Source organism: Equus przewalskii, chromosome 19 (assembly GCF_037783145.1).
Source record: "Equus przewalskii isolate Varuska chromosome 19, EquPr2, whole genome shotgun sequence".
Taxonomy (NCBI): Eukaryota; Metazoa; Chordata; class Mammalia; order Perissodactyla; family Equidae; genus Equus; species Equus przewalskii.
The window spans coordinates 30,437,240-30,454,967 of NC_091849.1; the positions used below are offsets into that span (position 1 = coordinate 30,437,240).

Genomic DNA, 17,728 nt, shown 5'->3' on the forward strand with positions numbered 1-17,728 from the left:
TGTAGGCATGAAGGATGGACTAGAGGATGGCCGGCGACAGGGAGACCAGTTAGGAGGTTACTTCGGTGGTCCAGGGGAGAGAGATGGCGGCTTGGTCTGGGGTAGAGGTGGAGCGAAATGGGCAGATTTGGGATATGTTTTACAGTCTCAGTTGATGGCAACTCCATCTTTCTAGTTGCTCAGTTCAGAAACCTTGGAGTTATCCTCAATTTTTTGTCACACCTGACATCCAATTCATTAACAAAACCAGCCGGCTCTTTTTTCAAATCTATCCAGAAACCAGCCCTTTTCACCACCTCCACTACCGTCACCCTGGGTTGAGTCACCACCACCTCCTATCAGGTCTCCTTGCTTCTGCCATTCCCCCTATCCCACACCCCTGTCTGTTCTCAGCACAGCACCCAGTCATCCCTTTAAAACATATGTCAGGTCATGTCACTCCTCTGCTCAGAACATTGTAATAACTTCTATTTTAGTTGAGAGTAGAAGCCAAATCCTTAAGATGACCTAAAAGATCCTTCTCAGTCCAGCCCCTGCTTTGCTCTTCTATTCTCCTCTCCATCGCTCATGCTTTGCTCACTCGCGGCACTCCACCCACACTGGCCTGCTTGATGTTTGTTCCTCATATATCCCAAGTATACTTCTGCTGTAGAGCATCACTCTAGCTCTTCTTATTGCCAGGAAGGTGCTCCTGGAAATCCATGTGGCCAAAATTCTCACCTTCTTCAAGGATTTGCTTGAATTTCACCTCACGGAGGCCTCCTGAACACTCTGTTTAGTACTACAACCTGCCCTCCTGATACTTTTTTTTCCTCTCTTTTTTTGAGGAAGATTAGCCCTGAGCTAACATCCATCACCAATCCTTCTCTTTTTGCTGAGGAAGATTGGCCCTGAGCTAACATCCTTGCCCATCTTCCTCCACTTTATATGTGGGACGCCTACCACAGCACGGCTTGCCAAGCGGTGCCATGTCTGCAGCCGGGATCCAAACTGATGAACCCTGGGCTGCCAAAGTGGAAAGTGCGAACTTAATCACTGTGCCACCAGGCTGGCCCCGCTCCTGATACTTTTTACCTTGATCTATATTTTCTTTTTTCCATAGTATTATCTCCCCTGCTAGAAATGTAAGCAGAGAACTTTATTTTATTCAGTGATATCCCAAGAGCTTAGATGAGTGCTTGGCACATACTATGCACTCAATAAATATATTTTTTAATGAATGAATGAAGCAGACATGGCTTGCTGATGAGGAAGAGGAATGGAAAAAGAGGATGACCTTTCAGTTTGGGCCCAAGTAACTGGATGAAAGGTGGTACAATTTCTTCATGTGGAGAAACCTGGAAGAGATGCAGTCTTGAGTAAAAACAACAGCTCAGTTCCATGTGTATTAATTTGAGAAATTTATTAGAGATCTCAGAGAGGATGTCCAATAAGCAGTTGGATTTGTGAATCTGAAGTTTAGGGCAGAAGTTGGGCCCAACAAGACACATTTGGGGATCTTCATCTGTTATAGAGGGTATTTAAACTGTCATCTATGCCATCTATAAGCATCTATTGCTTAGTCATGAGATTTAGGTAATAAGTCTAGATAAAGAAGAGTATCAAGGGACTGGCCCCATGGCTGAGTGGTTAAGTTTACGTGCTCCACTTCAGCGGCCCAGGGTTTCACCAGTTTGGATCCTGGGCACAGACCTAGCACTGCTCATCAAGCCATGCTGAGGTAGCATCCCATATAGCCCAACTAGAAGGACCTACAACTAGAATATACAACTATGTACTGGGGGGCTTTGGGGAGAAGAAGAAGGAAAAAACATTGGCAACAGATGTTAGCTCAGGGCCAATCTTAAAAAAAAGAAGAAAGAGTGTCAAAGAATAAGCCCCAAGGCACTTCAACATTTAGACTTCAGGAGGAGAAGCCAGGAAAGGAGGGAAAAGAGAGCAGCCACTGAGATAAGAGGAAACCTGCAGAGAGCAATGTCCCTGAAGACAACAAAGGAAGAAGGGAGTGACCATCTGTATCAAATGCTTATGGGAGAGTGAGTAGGATAAGGGCAGAGAACAAGCCCCATTTTGCTGACCTTGGCAAGAGTGGGTTCAGGCAATGGAGAGGACAAAAGCAAGATTGTAGTAGTTTAAGGAGAGAATGGGACCTGACAGAGCTATGGGAGCATCTTGCTCCAACACCTATTAAATGGTAATGTTAGAAGTGCAGTCAAATCTTCATTGTGATTATGGTTTAATGGGTGTATATACGTAAGACTTATCAAAGTGTACACTTTGCAGTTTATTGCCTGTCAATTTATTGTATGTGCAGTTTATTGTATATAATTATACGTAAGTAAAGCTGTTACCAAAAAAATAAAGTGAACCCAAGCTCGTGATTTCTGTTTATTAGGCTAGAGTTCCTCGTTTACAACTCTTACAATATTCTGACACACCTCAACGCTAGACCCACAAGGCCTATTCCTGAGTCGATGAACTGCGCCTATCTGCTCTTAACCAGATGTCAAGGGCTGGTAGAAAGTAGCATCCACTTTAAAAAAGAAAAGATGCCTCCATTCCTTCATACTAGTCGCAAATTACTATGTTCAGTCCTCAGTCACGCGGCGTCACGGAGTCACCAAGTCGGGGTTCCCCGACCGTCATAAACGCTTTGCTGACTCGACAAGAGCCAGCAGCCCCGCCCCGTCACTGCAGGCCACGCCCCCGGCAGAGCCGCAGGCACGCCCCCGAGATGACGGCGCGGCGAGCACGTGCACCTCCCGGGGGCGGGGTTGGCCTCGTGGGCGTGGAGAGCCCGCCCCGTTCGGGCCCCACGCTACCGGAAGCGGAAATAGCACCCGGCTCCGCCAGAGTAGTCGTAACTGCAAGCGAGATGCCGAAGGGGCCAAAGCAACAGCCGCCGGAGCCCGAGTGGATCGGGGACGGAGAGAGCACGAGCCCCGCCGGTGAGGCTTGGAGGCAGGGAGGGAACGAGAGAGGGAAGAGAAGAAGAGACGGAAGAGTGCTTGCGCCTTAGGAAAGGGTCACGGGGCGTGAGAGTGACCGGGCCGTGCGGGGGTACTGCGCATGCGTGCTGTGGGGCCGGGAAGAGTTTGCCGCGGCGGGAGTGGTTTAGGCGTGCGGGCGAAAGAAGAGGTGCCGCGGTGTCGCGCACGAACTTTGCTGGGACTGGGCAAAAGACGAGGAAGAGCATATGGTACCGAGGGAGAGATGGGGAGAAATGAGACAGTCCTCTTTTCTTTATTGGACGTCTTTCCACCACACTAGATTCCACATCCCGCAGGATTGCATAAGCCATGCCTCGGCCTCCTTACCCCACCGCCTGCGCGCGCGTGCGCGCTCACACACACCTCGCCAGCCTGTGATCCCACCTACTTTTCAAGAGAGTGTGACTCCTTCCTGGGCTCTCTCATAGAACATATCTCTCTCAACTAGAGCAAGAGTGTAGATGCTGGGTGTTGGAATGGGCGTTAGGGTTTATTTAAAAGTGGCGAATTTTTGTTGGGTACTTTTTTTTTTTTTTTTTACTAAGCACTGTATATACGGTGCTTTGGGGAGGGAAGGAAAAAAGTATGAAGACTACCCTTCAAAGGGGAGGTACAATGGACACAAATAATTACAGTAGGTGCACAGTGACTAATTTTACAAGCATTTATTGGATGTCTACTTTATACTTGGTGATGTGCAGAGGACTTGGAAATGTGGTGATAAAAGATAAGCCTTGCCCTGATGGAGCACCCAGTCTAGTGGAGGGGACAGAGGATTAACCAGACAGTAGTTGACAGAGTGTGATGAATGTACCTGAGAATTCTATGGGACTCGAGAAGAGAGGAGAGGCATCTACTCAGACAGGTAGGGTAGGAGTGTCCGCAGAGCCGCCCAGGAATATGTGATAGCTGAGTTTATTCTCAAAGGATCAGTATGAGTTGTAAGGGGCAGAGGGAGAAGTTTATGTGAAGGTAGAGACATAGATGAACCTGTCTGGTTTCCAGTATCAGGTGACTAGTGTGATGGTGTTGGAAAGATATACAGGAGACGGATAATGAAAGGCTTTATATGCTATTCAAGTTTAATCCTAAGACATTGAGAAGGAGGACCCATTGAAGTGCATAAGGAATGATAGGGTCAGCTCACGCTGACAAGACTGAGCAGTGAAGGATGACTTGAATTGAATTGATCAAGACTGAAGACAGGGAGCCCATTTAGGAGGCTCTGGCAATGATCCAGGTGAGAAGTAGCTAGAGAGTAAGCCAGGGCAGCAAAGCCTAGAGAGTTAATATGGAAGTAACATTGACCAGAACTGGGACCGACTGAATGAAGGGAGAAGAATTGAGGATGACACTCACTTAAGTACCTCAGTGGGTAGTGGACTTACTTGAAAGAAGTAATGGGCTGTAGGGTGAGGAGTGGGAAGAGAGGAGGGCAGCTTTTGAATGCTGAGCTGGAGCTTTCTGGGGAATTTCTAAGAGGAGATGACGAGGAGAGAGCTTGTTAGTGACTGTGGAGCGAGCTCTAGACCGGAAGTAAAGACACAGGCGGGTGTAGTTGAAGTGTTGGCTGTGGAGGAGTCCCCTAGAGAGTGTTTGCAGATTGAAGCAAAAGAGGGCAGAAGATGGTAACCCAAAGAACCTTGACAGGTAAGGGAAGTAAGGTAGGGGAGGAGGCTGAGGAGATGAGACTGAGAAAGGCGAGCAGCCAGAGAAACTGGAGGCAAACCAGGAGTAGCAGGGTCCCTGAAGTTAAGTAACTACAAGAGAGGAGAACTGAAGGATGAGGAGGTAGGTAGCGTGGAATGTTGCAGAGAAGTCAAGCAAAATTAGGACTAAAACAATACTTTTTGGGTTGTGCAACTAAGGGGACAGAGGCAACTTTGGCAAAAGTATTCGTTAGGAGATGATCCCCACATCAGACTGCAGTGTGTTCAGAAAGGAGTGGGAGATGAGGAAGTGGAGCTACTGTGGGCTGTGCTCTGAGACTTGGTGAAGATAAGGATAGAAAACAGAAATTGGAGGAGGAGCTGGTGAGGTGAAGGGAAGCGTTTTATCTGGCTTTGAAGTGAGAAGCAGGGCTGGCCCAGTGGCGCAGTGGTTAAGTGCCCATGTTCCGCTTCAGCAGCCCAGGGTTTGCTGGTTCGGATCCCAGGTGCGGACACAGCACCGCTCAGCAAGCCATGCTGTGGTAGGCGTCCCATACAGAAAGCAGAGGAAGATGGGCACGGATGTTAGCTCAAGGCCGGTCTTCCTCAGCAAAAAGAGGAGTATTGGCAGTGGTTAGCTCAGGGCTAATGTTCCTCAAAAAAAAAAAAAAAAACAAAAAGTAAGGGACCATAAAGTTAGAAGCAGCTTAAGTGTTGTACTGAAGGGGAGGAGCTTTTAGAAGAGGAGATGGAAGATGCAGCATAGCTTCAGCCAAACACAGGCTTTTCCTCTTCCTTGGTAGTCGTACTTTCTCGCAATTTCACGTGTGCTCAGGATTTTCCTCTCCGTAGGTCAGGAGGATCAGAGTGATATTTAAAGGAAGGCGAGATGGTGTGATTGTGTTAGTCCTTGGGGAGAACTTAGTGTCTGGGATGAATCGCTCCTCGGTGTTGTCACGGTGAGCTGAGCATCTCATTCCTTCTGGTGTACTGCCATGGATTGTCCTTAAAGCCTTTAGGAGTAGACTCCTTGGAATAGGATATAAAGCCTTTCGTTATTTCTCCTGCACATCTTTTCAGCTCCATCACGCTGGTCACCCAATACTGAGATCAGATTTTGAAATGTGTTCTGGGTGGAGGATACAGATTAAGCAAAGACAGACATAAGCATGCCTGGGACTTAATCAGGGAGCGGGGAGAAGCCAGTGTCCAGAACATAGGGGTGGATAGGGCAGCAGATAAGCAGAAAAGATAGTCTAGGGCCCTTTTAGTCTGTGAAGCCCTAAACTGTAGAGATTGTCCTTCGTTAATGTCCTGTTTTGGGCAGAGTAGATGCTCAGTAAAACCTTACTGAATAAATGATTACTATGGACTACGTGGAATTATGGTCTGAAAGTGCTTAATGTGATAGGTAGTAGAAAGCCTTTGTTTTGTTTTGTTTTGAAAGCTACATGCTTACAGGCGTGCTTTTGGATAGAATTGGGTGGCAGTAGATGGCATGATCTGGAGGAGAATATGACTTTGGGTAGGCCTAGACGTGAAGGCAAATCATGAGGGTGCTGGTTGCCTCCCAGGCTGATGTGGGGAGGAAGAGAGGGAGTTAGGTATAGCCCCCCGCCTTCAGGAACACAGGGCTGGACAGAGGGAGGAGCTGGGATCTGTTCAGTCAGTAAACTTTTATTGACTTCCCGCTTTGCTCCCTGGGAACACAAGCTAAACAGTCTCTCAGGTCCCTGTCTGGGATGACAGACTGGTGCACAGACAGTTAAGTATAACATGGTGTGATTTGTGCTAGAATGTTGTGCGAGATGAGCAGGTGGGGCCTAGACCCAGATGTTCATTTACTGATCTTCGCATGGCCTGCAGGTCTCACAAACAGCATATCCCAAATCATCATGTCTTGGTCCTCTCTTTCCCCCCATGGGCAGGCAGGAGTAGGGAGAGGAGACCTCTTCCAGTGTATCCTGGGTTAATATACGATACCAGTAGCCCAACTAATTTTCCAGCTAAAAACATAGGAGTCATCTTTGAATACTCTTACTTCTCACTTCTGCCTTCACCCTATGAATTCTGCTGCTGTCCCTCCCACTGCTGCCCTGGACCCACCCACCATTGGCTTGTCTGTCTTGTGGGACCGTGCAAACGTCTAGGGAGTGATACTGAGCTAGAAGAACAGTAAAATAGGGTGGAGGCCGCTAAGAGCTTTTGCAGGGGAGTTCAGGCTGCTTTGGAATTTGTAGATAGGCATTCACAATGTCTGCTTAACCTTCTAGATAAAGTGGTGAAGAAAGGGAAGAAGGACAAGAAGACCAAAAAGACGGTGAGGAAATGAGGCTTGAGGATGAGAAATGACTGTGGCTGTTTGCAAGCAAAATATGGCCACGTGAAGGAGGTGGGGCCCGAGGGAGGAGGAAAGATCTTGTAGAGAGAGGAAGCAAGGCGAGGGGGGAATGGAGGGTCGGTGGGCCTGTGTGTGGCAGAGAAGGGCTTGGTTGGTCTCTGAGACACGTTCACCTATATCTTAACTCCCTTTACAGTTCTTTGAAGAGCTGGCAGTAGAAGATAAACAAGCTGGGGAAGAAGAGAAAGTGCTCAAGGAGAAGGAGCAGCAGCAGCAGCAACAGCAGCAGGTACAAGTGTCAGAGGGCGCACCATCCTGGGAGGCATCTTGGGTCCACCAACCCATCTCCAGGCCACATTGGTTCACTCAGCTGATGGGGAACTCTCTGTGGGGCCAAGATTCAGCAGGAACATGGGCTTCATTATTTCACTCTTTTTTTGCTTTCAGCAGCAAAAAAAGAAACGAGATACCCGAAAAGGCCGGCGGAAGAAGGATGTGGATGATGATGGAGAGGAGAAAGAGCTCATGGAGCGTCTTAAGAAGCTCTCAGTGCCGGCCAGTGATGAGGAGGATGAAGGTAAATGACCCGAGGGGAAATGGGTACCTGGTATCGCTGAGTCGTGAGGAGTGAAGTGCCTTGTTCCGTGGTCTCTGAGTTGGATTAGATTGAAAAGCCAGACATTGTAATGGTCTTTGCTACCTCATCGTCTCCCCTTGTCATTTCAGTACCTGCCCCGATAGCCCGAGGAGGGAAGAAGACCAAGGTAAGCCATTGGTGTGGTGAACAGAGACCCCAGGAGGACAGCCCTGACCATCCCGTTGACTGCTTTGGCCCTTTCGTTCTCTAGGGTGGTAATGTCTTTGCAGCCCTGATTCAGGATCAGAGTGAGGAAGAGGAGGAGGAAGAAAAGCACCCTCCTAAGCCTGCCAAGCCAGAGAAGAATCGGATCAATAAGGTGAGCATGGTGGCTCTGCTGGTCACTCCCACCCCATGTAGCACTTTGTGGCCATGGTGTGGTAATCCTGGCTTGTTTGCCTGCTTTTAAACTAGCGCTTCCAGGTCTGTCTTGCTTACAGTGTCAAAATCAGCTTTTTAAAATACTGTTGTCATCCCTCTGAAATCTACAGTGATTCTGTTACTTTCAAACTCAAAATCTAAAACAAAGTCCTTCCAGTCTTTGCTCTTCCACTTGGACTCTCCACATTGTCTCTTGGGACTCTTCCACGTTTACCTTTCACATCAGCCTGATCTCATCTTGGCATCCAGGTTGACTGTGTCTGTGTTGAAGCCTTTGTTCTGTATGCTGTGTCTTCCCTCTTCTCTAGAACGCCTTGTCCAAGCCCACGTCCATTACCTCTTCTCAAGATTCACCCTCTTGAGGAAGCCCTCCAGGGCTAGCTAGTACTGCCCCACCCATGTTGCTCACTGGGCCTGACTCCCAGCCCCTTTGCTTTGCTAATATTCTCTAATGATCTCCTCAGCATCTGGTCTCAAGCTGGAGGCAGAGGTTTTTAGGGTCTCGTTTTCTCCCTGGCCGCACTCAGTATGGTTAACGCCCAGTCCTAGACTCCCTAGAAATGCTTGTTAAGCAACAAAGGAGCAGATTAATTTGTGTGTTTGTCTCTCCTCCAGGCTGTATCTGAGGAACAACAGCCGGGGCTCAAGGGCAAAAAAGGAAAGGAAGAGAAGTCAAAGGGGAAGGCCAAGGTGAGAGAGAAGTGGCAGGAGTGGGTGCTGGGTCTCAGGAATTTGAGCATTTCATCAGACCTGCTATCTTTTCCCTTCAGCCTCAGAATAAATTTGCTGCTCTAGACAATGAAGAGGAGGATGAAGAAGAAGAAATAACAAAAGAAAAGGAACCACCCAAACAAGGGAAGGAGAAGGCCAAGAAGGCAGAGCAGGTGTGTATTTTGGTGTTGGGGGAAGGTGGGCTGAGGCACTGGGGCTCTGTGGCCTAATACAGGGGGACAGGGGGCAGGATCTGGAGGTGTTAGTATCCAGAGCAGGAGTTGGTAAACGTCTATAAAGGGCCACATAGTAAATATTTTTGGCTCTGTGGTCTGCATACAATCTCTGACACTTACTCATCTTTTTCTTTTTTTTTTGACAACTTTTTGAAAATGTAAAAATCATTCCTAGCTCACGGTCCATATAAAAACAGATGTCAGGTCAGATTTAGCCCACAGGCCTGAGTTTGTAGCCCCTGACCCAGAGAGGAAAAGACCCTGGCGTTAGCCTCAGACAGTCTGGGTTCTGGCTCTGCCACTCACGGGCTGTGTGACCTTGAGTACATCTTTCCACCTCCTTGGGTCTCACTTGTCTCATCTGCATGACGTAAGTGAGTCTGGTGATCTCTAAGGTCCTCTGTATCTCTGATACCTTTCACTTCTGTGATTCTGCGGGGTTTCTCATTGGCTGTACATTAGGGCTTCCAGACCTCTTCTTTGCATGTTAAGGTGTAGCCACAGAAATTCGATTTTGATGCGTGAGGAAAAGAACCTGTTCCATTTACATTGTATTGGTAGTTGTATTTATAGATACAGATACATTGTTAATTTTCACATACACTCACTCACACCCTCTGTCTTGTACCATTCCTGGTGGCAGAAATGGATAAAGGACTGCAGGAACACCCAGGGTAGGTATGAGTGAGAGATGATCCACCAAGATACCTCAGGACTGAGTGGAGAAGGAAAGAGCATGCTGCGGAACTGGGGGTAGATGACATGAAATCTGGGTTCTACAAGGGGTCCTTCATTTTCTTTACCATCCCCTGGTTCTCACAGGGTTCTGAGGAAGAAGGAGACGAGGAGGAGGAGGAAGGGGAGTCTAAGGCCGATGATCCCTATGCTCACCTTAGTAAAAAGGAGAAGAAAAAGCTGAAGAAACAGGTAAGACCTTATGTTGTTAGTGGTCAGAGGTAGGACAATTTGATTTTTTTTTTTTTTAAATGCTTCAACTAGGGGACGTGAATTGGGGGACAAGAAGTAGAACTTTGGGTGCTACTTCAAGTAAAACAGTTGGAGTAAGGAAAGAATTGTCTTCTGTGAGCCTGTGTCCATGTCTGATGACATGGGGCTGTATCGTGGTGATGGGAAACTGGCAGACAGTGGCCTCGAATGTGATTTTTCCTTCCTTCTCAGATGGAGTATGAACGCCAGGTGGCTTCATTAAAAGCAGCCAATGCTGCTGAAAATGACTTCTCCGTGTCACAAGCAGAGGTGTCCTCCCGGCAAGCCATGTTAGAAAATGCATCTGACATCAAGGTAAGGTCTGAGGGGGCCCCTGCCCAACCAGCTCGCCCGGGGAAGTGCCAGTTCTCACATGTCCCTGACTGGCCATGGCAGCCAAGGGAGGTGGGGCATGAGTGGCTTGTCCACTGGGAAGAAAGCTTGGGAGTGTTTTCCACACCTTGACTTCTGGCAGCTTAAGCGAGAAGGTAGAAAAACCAGTACAAGTAGAGGAGTCCACCTTTGGAGGGAAGGAGGGTGGGACGGGCTGGACTGGCTTCGTATTTGGGAGACTCCCATTAGAGGCAGTGAAGGCGGTGGCCTGCTAGGGGACCGGCATGGTGAGGGCAAGGCATTCTGCTGTAGGTGCTAGTTTGTCAGAGGCTTCTCTGGGGAGAAAGCTGCATCTGCTGGCTGAAAGGGAGAATTCTCATGTGCTCCTTCCTTCCCCCTGCCACTCTTTCCCTACTGACTGCAGCTGGAGAAGTTCAGCATCTCGGCCCACGGCAAGGAGTTGTTCGTCAACGCAGACCTATACATTGTAGCTGGCCGCCGCTACGGGCTGGTGGGACCCAATGGGTGAGGAGAGGAGGGGCAGGACGGAAAACAAGGGATTCCTGTGGTGGTCTGGTCCTAATAGCTCTCATTCCCCAGCAAGGGCAAGACCACTCTCCTCAAGCACATCGCCAACCGGGCCTTGAGCATCCCCCCCAACATCGATGTGTTGCTGTGTGAGCAGGGTGAGCCCAGTGGTGGAAGGGGGCTTGGTGGGGAGGTGAAACTGAGTGGCTTGAGGGGTGGGCAATTGGAATAGAAGAGCCAACCAAGAACAGAAGGAATTGTGGCTGTGGGGTTGGAAAGGTTATGGGGGGATACTGGGGACTGGGAAATGGATGCTAAAGAAAGAGGGGGAGTAAAGGAGGGGCTTGAGAAGATTTTACTTAGAACAAGTACAAAGAGCTGAGCAGGGTCAGGCAAACCAGAAATGGAGCTGAAGGGAAGAAGGAATAGGAGCCTTGGCCCTTGGGGCGAGCTGACTGTTCTCCCCTTGCCCCCTAGAGGTGGTAGCGGATGAGACACCAGCAGTGCAGGCCGTTCTTCGAGCTGACACCAAGCGATTGAAGCTGCTGGAAGAGGAGCGACAGCTTCAGGGACAGCTGGAGCAGGGCGATGACACAGCTGCCGAGAGGCTAGAGAAGGTAGAGGAGATGGCGCAAGGGACACAAACGAAGACTTGGGGGTTCCTGGGACCTTCAGACATATGTCCTCTTCTCCCCCCTCCCAGGTGTATGAGGAATTGCGGGCTACCGGGGCGGCAGCTGCAGAGGCCAAAGCCCGGCGGATCCTGGCTGGTTTGGGTTTCGACCCTGAAATGCAGAATCGGCCCACGCAGAAGTTTTCGGGGGGCTGGCGCATGCGTGTCTCCCTGGCCAGGTGGGCTACCCACCTCACTGCTCTCCCTTCTAGCCTCAACCCATCCAGACTCTTTGCCTTCTTCCCATTCTTCCAAGGCCAGTAGGGAGGTTCAAGGCTATTTTCTTTTCCTTTACGGTGTTGTCAGACTCGAGGTCGTTTCTCCATTTTTCTCCCTGCCTGTGGTATATTACCCATGTCTCCTGCACAGGAGCTCTCTAAGGATAGATTGGGAAGGAGTGTTCATGGTCTTAGGCTCCAGCTACCAGAGGCTTCTCAGGGGTTCTCTGAGCAAGGATCTTCCTCCCGCTGACCCTATACTCTGCTGCCTCACCCTCTAGGGCGCTGTTCATGGAGCCCACGCTGCTGATGTTGGATGAACCCACCAACCACTTGGACCTCAATGCTGTCATCTGGCTCAATAAGTGAGTTGCCCTTGCTTACAGTCTTTGCATCGTTGGTTCCTGTTCTGCCCTCATTTCTTCTAGCTGTTCTCCCCTCTGCCCTTGACAGCTCTCAGTCCAGCCCTCCCTCTTCTCCTACCTGCCCCTGTTGTCTGTGTGCTTCCCCTGACTTAACCCTAACTTGACCATTGTGACATTTCCATACTCTCCTCTAAAACCCAGCTACCTCCAGGGCTGGCGGAAGACGTTGCTCATCGTCTCCCACGACCAGGGCTTCCTGGATGACGTCTGCACTGATATCATCCATCTCGACGCCCAGCGGCTCCATTACTATAGGGGCAATTACAGTAAGTAGGAGTATTTGTGGGTAGAGGGAAGAGATGGGGCCTTGAGGCCTGGGAGAGAGGGCTCGTAGGGACATGGTGACAAGCTCAGTCTTTTCAGAATTCTGGACAGTGATGCCCACCTTGATCTTCCCTAATCCTGGTCGCCCCTCTCCTGGGGAGAGGGGCAACCATTGATGCCCATCCCCATCTTCTGCCCCAGTGACTTTCAAGAAGATGTACCAGCAGAAGCAGAAGGAACTGCTGAAGCAGTATGAGAAGCAGGAGAAGAAGCTAAAGGAGCTAAAGGCGGGTGGCAAGTCCACCAAGCAGGCAGTGAGCACCTCGGGGTCTTCCTTGGCTGGGGGGCCCTTCTCTCAGGAGAATGGAGAAAGGGGGTGACTCTGGGACGCCGACCTACGTTTCCAGGACTGCTGTGAAGGGTGTGGGTTTCCCCCTTTCTCCTTCCTCTCCAGGAAAAGCAAACAAAGGAAGCCCTGACTCGAAAGCAGCAGAAATGCCGACGGAAAAACCAGGATGAGGAATCGCAGGAGGCCCCTGAGCTCCTGAAGCGCCCAAAGGAGTACACTGTGCGCTTCACTTTCCCCGACCCCCCGCCACTCAGCCCTCCTGTGCTGGGTCTGCACGGTGAGCGCCTGGAGGCCTGAGCGGCCGGGGGCGGAAGAGTGTGCTGTGTGCCCCAAGTCCTCTCTGCCCAGCATGGGGTCTGTTCCTTGTCTCCAAGGCCAGCATTCAAGGGACATTCACAGGGACCTTCAGGGTGACTCTAGAAAGAAAAGAAACCTCTTCTTTTCTTGACTTTCAGGTGTGACGTTTGGCTATGAGGGGCAGAAACCACTCTTTAAGAATCTGGATTTTGGCATCGACATGGACTCAAGGAGTGAGTTGGGGCTGGGTGGCTCGGGAAGTGGAGCAGGAGCTCCAGGGAGAGTTTCTGGGCGCCTCTGACCACCAGCTCTCCTCCTTGCAGTCTGCATCGTGGGCCCCAATGGCGTGGGGAAGAGCACTCTGCTGCTGCTGCTGACAGGCAAGCTAACACCGGTGAGTCCTGGAGCCCCGGAGGGAGGACTGTGACGGGAGAGCATGGAAGTGTGAAAGCGCAGCTGTGCACCAGGGCCTGGAATCAGGGAGCCCCTTCTGCAGTGGACAGTTAAATCCGGAATTCGTCATAGGTGCTTAATTTCCCCAAGAGGAGCCATAGGGGAGAGCAGTTTACATCAGTTCAAGGAGGAGAGCCAGGAGAATGGGGGTCGAGCTGAGGGCGTCCCCCTACGTGTGTGTTTTGGTTATACAAGAAATAGACATCCATCATAGAAAGATTAGAAATTGCCTAAGCCAGAGAGAAATCTAGAGATAACCAGTATTAATTTTGGCAGATCACTTTCTTCTTTTTTCCTTTGCAAATGTGCATAGAATTTTTTTAACAAAAGTGGGGTTATCACATGAATTGTTTTATAGCCAACTTTTTCCAGATAATACACATCAAGCGTTTTTTCATGCCAGTAGTTAAATGTGGACATTTATTTATATGGATCTACCATAATTTATTTGATATCGTTTAGATTATTTCTGATTTTTTTTTTAAAAAGATTTTATTTTTTCTTTTTCTCCCCAAAGCCCCGCAGTACATAGTTGTGTATTTTTAGTTGTGGGTCCTTCTAGTTGTGGCATGTGGGACGCCGCCTCAGCATGGCTTGATAAGCGGTGCCATGTCCACGCCCAGGATTTGAACTGGCGAAACCCTGGGCCGCCGAAGCAGAGCGTGGGAACTTAAAACCACTCGGCCATGGGACGGCCCCTGTTTCTGATTTTTCACTAAAGGACAATACTATAGTAAATATTATACAGCTTTATGAATTTAGTTTTTCCTTAAGATAAATTCACTGGAATGGCTTTTAGGACTTTTGCGATAGATCGCTGTATCATGCTTTAGAAAGGCTGTAGCCGCCTCAACTCCCTCCAGGAAAGTGTGGAGAGGACCGATTTCCTCACACCCACCGAGCAGAGCTTTAGAAAGGTGCTCTTAGATCCTCCCATGCACTGTCTTCTGAGCCCCATCTGCGCTGGCCGCCTGGAACCAGGCGTGTGGGTGTCGCTGGCTGGGAAGGGGCTGCTCTTTGGTTGTGGTTCTGAGTCTGCACTTTCTGTCTCCCCTCCATGATGCTCCTCTCTTACTCCCCTTTTGCCCTGTGCTCTCCTGATTTCCTGTGTATGCCTTTGTCACATTAAGGAGACCATCCATGTTCCCTTTCCTGTGCTACCTTGTTCCAAGCCTGATCTGATATTTGTCTCCCGTTTAGAAAGTTGGGGTGCAGAACCAGGTATGGAGCTGCAGGACTTTCCCCCTTTTTCTTATCTTCCCCCTGCTCTTTCCTTGCAGACTCGTGGCGAAATGAGAAAGAACCACCGGCTGGTAAGTTGGCTTTGGGAACAGGGGAATAAGAGTGCTGGAGGAAGTAGGTCTTTCACTGACCACCTCCCTCTCTTCTCTGGCAGAAAATTGGTTTCTTCAACCAGCAGTATGCAGAGCAGCTGCGCATGGAGGAGACGCCCACTGAGTACCTGCAGCGGGGCTTCAACCTGCCCTATCAGGATGCCCGGAAGTGCCTGGGCCGCTTCGGCCTGGAGAGTCACGCCCACACCATCCAGATCTGCAAACTCTCTGGTACCACTGGCGGGGGCTGGGGAAGGTGTCCTCCTGCTTAATACTCATACCTCCAGACTGTACCTAGAGGCAGAAAGGAAGAGGAACCAGGACTTGGGGGACCTCAGCACACACACAGATGCACATTCAGGGTTTACCTTCAGAAATGGAAGGTAGTAAAGTGTGATGGACTTCCTTTTCCTTTGCTCCAGGTGGGCAAAAAGCCCGAGTTGTGTTTGCAGAGCTGGCCTGTCGGGAGCCCGATGTCCTCATCTTGGTGAGTGAGCTGGACTGTGGGAGAGGGATAAGAGTGACAGTGATGACAGGTAGCCGTAACGCTCAGTCGTGGAATGTCTCTCCATAGGACGAGCCCACCAATAACTTGGACATCGAGTCTATTGATGCTCTGGGGGAGGCCATCAACGAATACAAGGGTGGTAAGGCAGTGTGCCCTCCTCCTTTCCTTGGGGACCGTAGTGTCCTTCGGCTAGGGCTCCCTTCTTCCAGGTCTGATTCCTCATTTCCTCCCTTCTCCTTGCCCTCCCATCTCTCCATGTTTCTTCAAAGCTGTGATCGTTGTCAGCCACGATGCCCGACTCATCACAGAAACCAACTGCCAGCTGTGGGTGGTGGAAGAGCAGAGTGTCAGCCAGATCGATGGGGACTTTGAGGACTACAAGCGAGAGGTGTTGGAGGCGCTGGGTGAAGTCATGGTCAGCCGACCGCGAGAGTGAGCTTTCCTTCCTGGAAGTCTCCCGAAAGATCAGCTTGCGTGGCCTGGAAGTCTCCTGTTGTCACCCTCTCTTCACTCGGAAGCCTGCCTTTGGTCTGCAGCTGACCCAGCAACTACTCAGGCACACAGAGGCGGAGTGTGGTCTTGATGTGACCAGAATACCACTTTGCTTCCTTTTCTCTGAAAGACTTGTCTGTTCCGCTTTTCTAGAGATAACTGAGCTGGCCTTATCCTTGACTTCCCTCTCTACAAACAGAGCTGACCTTCATTAGTGTGGGGTTCCATCCAGCCAAGTTAACGTGGCCAGTTGTCTCGAGACTCATCACTCAAAGCCTGCCGCTGGGCCACCCTCCAGCTTCAGGCCCAGCTGGTCTTTGAGTGGTGCTCTTCTTCTCTGGTGGATTCCACGCTGACTTACTGAGACAAACAGCTGTCGCAGCTCAGAGCTGGAGGAGAGTTCTGAGCCCAGCCTGGGATTTGGTGCCTGCAGCCTCTTGTCTGGTTGGGGACTTGGGGGCAGGAAAGGAATGCTGCTCAACTTGAATCTCCCTTTACAAGGGGGAGAAATAAAGGAAAGGAGTTGCTGCCACCCTGTCACTGTTTGGAGATTCATGGGAGCTGGAACGGTTCTCAGTCTTGATTGGCTTTATTCAGCGTTCTCTCAGCAGTTAGTATCCTCTCCTCCCCTCTAATGCAGACGGACCTAACTTGCAGTCTTCCTAACTTGCAGTCTTACTGCACTTAGACGGCTGTTTGAGGAGCCTCCCTCCCCTCCCCCAACCCTTCAGGCGAGGAGAAGGAAAAGTGATTGATCTCTTCTAGCGCTGTCCAGGCTCTCCCTGTGGTCAGAGGCCACAGGGCTGATCCTCTCAACAGTTACTAAGTCACCTAACACGCACACTCCTGTGGGGTACACAAGAAGGGAAAAGTCGAGGTCTGCCTCCATGAATAGTCTACTTAGAGAAGACTTAGAAAATAAGACAGGAGCACACAAGGTGATGCGAATGCCAGGTGTGTGGTACTTTGGATTGTAAATTGCCACATGTTCATAGAAGGGAGAGATTATCCATGACTTGATTATTTGGCAGGATCACTTGAAGGTGGACCTTGAAAAGTAAGGATTTGAATAATGAGGGAATCGAGAGTCATTTTTGGAACCTAGGAAAAGGGCAGATCTAAAGCTTGGAAGGAAGAAAAACTATTTGGGTGTTAATGAGAGCACATGGCTGGTGTGGCCACTTTTCTTATTAGAGTTTGATTGGAAAGTAAAATAACAAGTGGCAAGTGGTTGGTGGTGATTTTAGGAAGTGATGAGCAAGGTGGACTATAGAAACTTAGGGGTGGACCCCGTAAGTTTTGTCGTGGGCATGAGGTGTTAAATCCTGAACTAGGGTGTGAGAGGGACAGAAAGGAAAGGACAGATGGGAAGAGCTAGGTGTGGCAGTTTGAGAGAGAGAAAAGAAGGATCAGATGTATCCAGTCCCAGGGTGAAAATGAAGAGCTGTTCAGTTGAGACTGACTGAGTTTGGACAACCGCTCTTGGAAAAACATTTCCTGGAAAAATACTAAGAATAAATAATACTGGACCTCGAGTACAAGGTGTGTAGTGGAAGTGAAGGTCGGTGTGGAGAGAGGTGCGGAGGAGCTCTTAGGAAGGAACACCCCCTTAATGAAATTTGAGGGGGAAAAATGAGGGTCTTGTTTCCAGTTCCTGAGTAAGACATTAGATGTAATTTCCCCAGTTCCATGAAGCAGATCTACCAGAATAGGGGGAGCCAAGCTTCAAGTTCACTTAGTAATGGTGTAACCTGGGACGAGCTACTTAGCCCCCTGGTACCCGTTTCCTCATTTGTAAACGGTGAGAGAAAGGACCTACCTCACAAGGTTGTTAAGGGGTTAGATAGCAAATTATTCATAAAGTGCTTTAAATTCTTTTGTTACATGTATCTCCTATTATACTCTACACTTAATTTTCAGTT

General features: G+C 49.6%; 1 protein-coding gene across 4 annotated transcripts; it reads left to right on the forward strand.

Annotated features, from left to right (window-relative positions):
• Positions 1–2,711: 2,711 nt before the first annotated feature.
• Positions 2,712–16,338, forward strand: ABCF1 (ATP binding cassette subfamily F member 1). 4 transcript variants are annotated; one of them, XM_070585562.1, is made up of 25 exons: positions 2,712–2,948; positions 6,913–7,031; positions 7,177–7,269; positions 7,428–7,557; positions 7,707–7,744; positions 7,829–7,936; positions 8,614–8,688; positions 8,769–8,882; positions 9,768–9,872; positions 10,125–10,247; positions 10,690–10,790; positions 10,866–10,951; positions 11,271–11,410; positions 11,497–11,645; positions 11,966–12,049; positions 12,251–12,375; positions 12,575–12,687; positions 12,828–12,999; positions 13,178–13,252; positions 13,343–13,413; positions 14,753–14,785; positions 14,869–15,037; positions 15,229–15,293; positions 15,381–15,453; positions 15,584–16,338. In XM_070585562.1, the coding sequence occupies exons 2-25, from the start codon at positions 6,981–6,983 to the stop codon at positions 15,748–15,750; spliced, it is 2,460 nt and encodes an 819-aa protein (XP_070441663.1). In that variant the 5' UTR covers positions 2,712–2,948; positions 6,913–6,980; the 3' UTR covers positions 15,751–16,338. The 4 variants fall into 4 exon arrangements, with proteins under 4 accessions (XP_070441663.1, XP_070441661.1, XP_070441664.1 ...); XM_070585560.1 differs by having other exon boundaries at positions 2,718–2,948; positions 6,913–6,959; XM_070585563.1 differs by having other exon boundaries at positions 2,737–2,948; positions 7,431–7,557.
• The last annotated feature ends 1,390 nt before the right edge of the window (positions 16,339–17,728 follow it).